The sequence below is a fragment of the Tenrec ecaudatus genome, chromosome 2 (assembly GCF_050624435.1).
Source record: "Tenrec ecaudatus isolate mTenEca1 chromosome 2, mTenEca1.hap1, whole genome shotgun sequence".
Classification (NCBI taxonomy): domain Eukaryota; kingdom Metazoa; phylum Chordata; class Mammalia; order Afrosoricida; family Tenrecidae; genus Tenrec; species Tenrec ecaudatus.
The window spans coordinates 168,619,224-168,626,033 of NC_134531.1; the positions used below are offsets into that span (position 1 = coordinate 168,619,224).

The 6,810-nt window shown below is 43.8% G+C and overlaps 1 protein-coding gene across 2 annotated transcripts in view; it reads right to left on the reverse strand.

The window, feature by feature from the left end:
* The window catches only part of CLINT1 (clathrin interactor 1), a 78,474-nt gene extending 72,106 nt beyond the window's left edge, over window positions 1-6,368 (reverse strand). The window contains exon 1 of one of the 2 annotated variants that reach the window (XM_075541899.1): window positions 6,147-6,368. In XM_075541899.1, coding sequence (XP_075398014.1) covers window positions 6,147-6,187 — 41 coding nt within the window. In that variant the 5' untranslated portion in view covers window positions 6,188-6,368. The remainder of the gene's footprint in view (window positions 1-6,146) is intronic. The other variant, XM_075541900.1, reaches the window with a different exon arrangement.
* Window positions 6,369-6,810: the final 442 nt, after the last annotated feature.

A 6,810-nucleotide genomic window follows, 5' to 3' on the forward strand; every position in this document is an offset into this window, starting at 1 on the left:
GCTGGTGGTTTCAAACTGTTGACCTTGGAGTTAACAGTCCAATGTGTAACCACTATGCTCCAGGGTGTATGAACCACATCCTTCTCTAATATGAAACCAGAAGAACTAGATGATGTCCAGCTACACTACTAACCACTCTGACCAAGACCACATTAGAAAATCTTGGTTAGATGGGGTTTGGGGGAAAAAAAATGTGGAATAAAATTCAAAGCCAAAAATAATAAAGATCAGACTTACTGGTTGGAAAGAGATCCGAATGAGTCCAGAAACTACTTCCCTGAAGAAACCCTCTAACTTGAAACAAGCCACTCCTCGGGCCACCTTCCAGTCAAATAGGACTATAAAACAAACATTGCCCATGAAGAAAGTGCTCCCTAGAACAATCAACTGTAGAAGGTCAAAAGAACCACTGCTGCCCAAAACCAGAGATGAGAAGACAGGGAGAGTGAAAAGAACCCAGTGAATGGAGACAGGGAACCAAGGGAGGAAATAAGAGTGCTGACACATTGTAGAAATTGTAACCAATGTCAAAGAACAATCTGCTTATGAACTGACTGGAAAACTAATTTACTATTATATATTATATGTAAAAGTTCCCCTACGGCAACACACACACACACACACACACACACACACACACACACACTATTGCCAACAAATCTATTTCAACTTAGTATGATGCTCTATGGGATTTTTGAGAGTAGAATCTTCCAAAAGTAGGCAGCCTCATCTTTCTTCTATGGGACCGAAGGTGGGTTTGAATTGCTAGCCTTGCAATTAGCATTCTAATGCTTACCTCACACATAGCACTAACAGGGCTCCTCCCATATATTTATCCAAGGGGCTTCCGAAAGTTCATGGAATATTCCATTATCTTTTCATTTGATTATTTCATAAACTTTTTTAAAGTTCCCGTGTGTATGTGATCTGAGTGGCATCCATACACACACACACACACACATATATATGGAGCCCTAGAGGCATAGTGGTCATGCATTAGGCTGTAAGTCGACAGCTCAAAATCATCACCAGTTTCTCCAGGGGAGAAAGGGTTTTCTATTCTGGTAAAGTCATGGAAAACCACAGGGGCAACGCTGCCCTGTCCTTTAGGGTCATATGACTCCGCACTGACTTGATAGCAGTGAATTTAGTTGTTCTTTTTTGAATCTATATGAAGAGCCCTGGTAACATAGTGGTTACGTGTTGAGCTGCTAACCTCAAGGTCTGAAGTTCAAAACCACCAGTTTCTCCAGAAGAGATGAGGCTTTCTATTCCCATAGTTACCAGTCTCAGAACCCACAGGAGCAGTTCTATCCTATCCTACAGGGTCACTAGATGTCAGAATTATTTGACGGCAGTGAGTGACTGAGTAAATATAGAGATGAATGGCATCAAAAGTCTCATGAAAAAAAAGGTAATTTAATTTTTCTATAAACTTTTTAAAACCGTGTGTGCGTGTGTGTGTGTGTGTGAGTAGTAGTAGTAGTGGTGGTGGTGGTGATTGGAAGTAGTAGTGATTGATATAGATCAGTGGTTCTCAACCTGAGATCATGATCCCTTTGAAGGTCGAAAGACCCTTTCACTTGATTCATAACAGTAGGAAAATTACAGTGATGAAGTAGCAACAAAAATAATTTTATGGTTGGGGGGGGTCACCACAACATGAGGAACTGTATTAAAGGGTCGCAGCATTAGGAAGGTTGAGAACCACCAGTATAGATGAAGCAAGAGGCGTCATAAGTTAATATCTGGGCTATGTGTACTCAAGAATCTATAGTAATAGCCTCTCTATTTTGGATATATTTGAAATTTTCCACAACAAAAGATAAGATGCCTGGTAGATAATATATCCAAGTAAGAAAGGTGAAATAATATAACTTCCAGAAGATTTTTTTAAAGCTATTTAAATTGCTTCCATGCTTTTTTTCTTGAAGTATTAAACATTAGAAATAGAAAAATAATACAAGAATACAGAAAAAGAGAAAATTCACATGAAGAGATGTGCTGTTAAAAACTGATAAGTAACACTTAAAATGAAAAAGGCCTAGTACTTTTAGTGGACAAATCAGTAAATAGAAGGGAAAAAAAATCAACCAACCTACTTGTACACTAACCCTGAGGAAACATTCAGAGGCCGCTAAGTGCTCCTGAAGAGCACCCTAACCATTGGGATAAGCTCCCCTACGAAGGGGCGGCAGGAGATAAATCCAACTCATCTTTCTTCGGAATTATTTCTTAATATCAACTTGTGTCCAGTTACTACAAGAGAGGAAAAGTAGTTCATTGTTTCAGCAATAACAATTACCTACATCTGCTTCAAAGACCAGCTGATACGAGAAGACTAGAGAGCGCTATCTCATCTTTGCTTTCAGGTTCTAAGCAACAAACTGAAGAGAGATTTACCGGTAAGGTAGGGAAAAATAAGGGGGAGATGGTTGAAGACTAAACAGAAAGCAAAAAATACGGCTAAGTTCCAGCATGGCTTTCTTACATAGGTGTGATGACAAGCTGCAAGGAAGCGGGTTTTGTACTTTTCAAATCTAGAGAACACAGCACTTCACCAGTAAATAATGAATGTATCTGCTGAAATAACAGAATGAACTATTTAAAAGCAAAATGTTTTTTCCCTGTGGTCAATTGGATTAAAACATACCTTTCTAAAGCTTTAATACATTATTAAATGATTTAGGGGCATAAACGCAAGAAGACGTACACCAACAAAATCAGCCTCTGGGGGTAAATGCAAACTATGCTAAGAGAAGAACTCAGCATGGGCCACCTGTACCAGCTGTCTTAAGGCCATGGCCAGGACTGTCTGGATCAGGGCCACTGATGAAACCCTTTTGCCATTAATAATACTCCTAGCAACGAGAGAGAGAATAACTGAATACTAAATAGTTTGGGTCTCTATGTCATCACCTTTGCACTTTCCAAATTTAGAGGAGACCTCATTTAACAAAACTCAAGCAACTTTCAGTTGATACCATCTATAGAAGGGCTGGGCAGATAGATATTCTCCTGTGGAACAGCCTGACCTAAAGGGAGGGAGGTCATAAGGTGGCAGCGGTCCAGCTTAGTCCTAACTGGTAGGAGCAGGTAGTCCAAACAGACTTATCCCCTCTCACCAGTCACCTCTTCCGCCACTAGAGGAAACTGACACGCTAGGCTCCAACTGGCCTGCAGTTTTATCTACTTTCCTTCAGTTCCACAATGTTCTGCAAAACAGACTCACTTAATACCAAGAGGAATAATGGCTGGATAATTTCTTCCCTGCCACCAGAGAACTCTTCAGGTCTCAAAACCAGTGTTTTAAGCATACCACCAGATTTGAGAACTTTAACGAATGCCATAAAACAATGCATCTTAATCATGGAGTATCCAATTTGTTGTATAAACCTCCACAGGAAAGACTTTAAGAAAGAAAAAAGAGCTGTCTTCACAGTGGATCTAACAGTAAGCAGCACCCTCGGGGACAGCTCACAGCAGAGTATATTTTTCTTTCTCAGATAAACCTCACGGGGAAGACAGGAACTTCAAGTTGTAGTTGTCCTCAGTCATAGGTTGCACTTACTTACTGTGCCAAGCATTTAATAAACATTTATTGACAACTATACCAATAACATTTTCTTCTGGCCTGCATTATCTCTGGATGGTAGTGACGCGCCAAATTAAAACATTTGTTTTCCCTCAATGAAAAACGTCTTAGTCCAGCTCAAACTTTTTACTTTACAGTAAAGAAACACAGGCCTAGGAACTCATGATTCTGCCACAAACCGTGCAAAGCTGTCTGAAACAGCTGTCAGAATCTGAACCCACGTCTCCAAAGTCCCTAACCAGTGCTCTTTCTATCACATAACCCGCATTTAATAACCCCCATTCACATGCACCCTCCGAGCAGTCCTTGGTCCACTGTGTTCCCGCCTAGCTAGTCCCTGCCTCTTCTGATCCCCTGACAATCAGAGCAGCCATTCTGGAGACCATTCATGCCCGTCATGGCATTCTGAAATGCGCAGTGCAACTGGATGTAGTGCCAAAGGCACAGGGATCTGAAGGATGCTACATATTTTTAGGAAGCATTTCCTTTCTTCCTATCAATAAAAGATGAAAATTAAATCCTGAGTATTCATCAGTAATATAACCTCATGTTCTAACTTTAATATCATGTGTCAGATAACCATGCGTGAAAGCTTAAGTCTTTGGTGGCAACATTCTTACAAGTTCTTGAATAAAGTGATTCAAGTCTCCAATCTAAACTGGGCAACAGAAAGGGAGAGATTATTTTTCAACAATAGCTCTTTCAAAATTAACCAGAAGAGCTTGATAACTAATCATCGAAGGCAATAAAGACAGTCAACTGTGAGAGCACAGTAAAAGCTGGAATGTTGCCTTGATTTCTGTCTCCTAAAAAGGTATAGCCCCTGGATATTATAAATTTAGACGCAAGGTTTTCTTAGTGGGTCCTGTTATCACCTTAGCCCTGAAGTTTGGCTTAAAACAGAAGGGGAAGTTTTGTAGAGACTCCTTTCGGACTTCTGAAAATCATTCTAGCTGATAACCTCATCTTTATACAATGTATAAACCTAGATATGGAAAAAGCCATTCTCTTAGTTTATCTTTGGTAAGCAAAAGAAAATTAAATAGCAAATAAATAGGAAAATAAACCCCCAAAACTATCTGCAGACTTATGGCCAAACAAATGGTTAAGAAAAAATATTAAAGCAAATTACTTTTCAAACAGTCTTTTTTTAAAGACATTTATCTAACTCTCAATGCCAGAACACCTGCTATGGTTCTAGAAAGTGTTTCTGATCCTCAGCATGTGCCCTCTAAACCCCACTTCCTTAGCCCTCACAGCACTCCAGGGTATGTACCGCATCTATCATCATTTCCTGCACCTGAAGAAACTAGGGCGCTTCCTGCATGTAAACGGATTTACCCAAGGGTATGGCGCAGGAACCCAGTTTTGCAGGTTCTGAAACCTGTAGGCACTACCCGCTTCCTTGTGACATAAACATTCAAAAACAAAGTTGTACGGTTAGGTTCTATATGATACATTACTTTAGCTTCTGTGAATGATTTCATTTTCTGGTGTCAAGAAAAGTTCTAATTTGCCAATGTTTCTGGATTTTAGGTTAGATGGCACAAGTGAACCATTTTTCTCACTATCCCTGTTGCCCTGTCAGTCTCTAAAATCCAAAAGGAAGAAGCCCAGTGAAATTCTTAAACTTTATTTCCTGCTGACTTACACTACCTTACTCAATCAAGGCGCTATCTGATCTCATTTTTGGTGTTAAAATTGTCCTAGTGCACTGACACCAGAGTTACGGTTTACATCATTAAGGACACCAACTCTGGTTTTAGTGTTTAGGTTTTTTGGGGGGTGGGGGTGGGGTTGTAGCCATTTCACCTGTCAGGAGAGCTTTTTAAAAAAAAAAAAAGAGATCAATAGTTTTGGAACCTGGGTTTTTTTCTTCTTTAGTTAGCATATCGTGTGACCCAACCGAAAGTGAGCTACAGATGGTCTATCAGGAATGAAAAGGAAACAGAAAAGAAGTATCACTGGAAGTTCAATGGCGAGCTGCTTGCACTACTGTTAGAAAAGCAAAGGATGAACCTCTTGTCTTGAGTAACCAACTTCAGCCTGACCACAATGGCCACTTGTTACACCTACCACCCACTCCAACACTTCCAGGTTCACCGGGAATCAAAAGTAACTCGGCAGGGTACAGGACAGACCGCAACCAAGCCACACCCCAAGAGGCAGAGGTCCACGGCAAAGTTTCCCCAAACCCAAGCCTCCCCTGCTGCTCAGGAGGCAAAGCCCAGTCTGGGGGGCCGGAGGGTCCCCGGGCTAGGGCAGTCACCCCGCTCTCCACAGCCCCCCTGAGATCGGGGGCGAGGGGAGCCAGGGGGGAGGTCTGGACAGCAGAGAAGAGGCAAGGGGTGTTTGGAACCGAGGAAGGTGCGTCCCTTCCCAGCCGCGCCGCTCAGGACGAGGCCCGGGCCGGGCACTAGCCGGCCGCCGCCATGATGGGGCTGCCCGACCTGGGGGGCGTGACGCCAGCGGCTCGGCTCGCAGGGCCGGCTTGCCACCCCCGGCCCCGCTCCCCGGCGTGGGCCTCGCCGCAACTCCCCCCGATACTCACGCTTTGTCCACCAGCTCCCGCACCTTCCACATGTTCAACATCGTGTCCCGAGCGCGCCGGGCCGCCGCCTCCCTCCCCTGCTTCCACGGACCCCGGAGCACTTCCGTGCCGGGGCAGGTCCAGGCCGGGGTCGCCGCCCGCCGTCGCAAACTCCCCGAGCCGAGCCTTTCCTTGCCACTGCCGCGGCGCCGCCAGTGACACGTCGGGACGCGGCCGCAGAAGTGCTGCGTGGAGCGGAAATGCCCGAGTTTCCGCCCGCTGCGCGGAGCACGTCGGAACTTGTAGTCTTCTGAGCCAGCGGCCAGCGCTCCTTGCAGTTGGGAGGGGATAGGAAAATGCGCTTGCAGGAGGGTTTCTCGTCTACTCCCCTTCGCTTCATCCAGACAATCAGAAATCCTCGGAGTAGAGGAAAAGACGCAACTTTCGTTTATTCATGAGTGGAAAACATTTCTTAGTTATCATGTTTGAAGCAGTGGTTCTCCACCTTCCTAATGTCTCAATCTTTCAATACAGTTCCCCATGTTGTGGTGCCCCCCCCCACCATATTATTATTTTCATTGCTACTACATAACTGTTATTTTGCTACTGTTATGACTCAGGCGACCCCCGTGAAAGGAGTGTTCGACCCCTCAAAGGGGTCGCGACCCACAGATTGAGAACCACT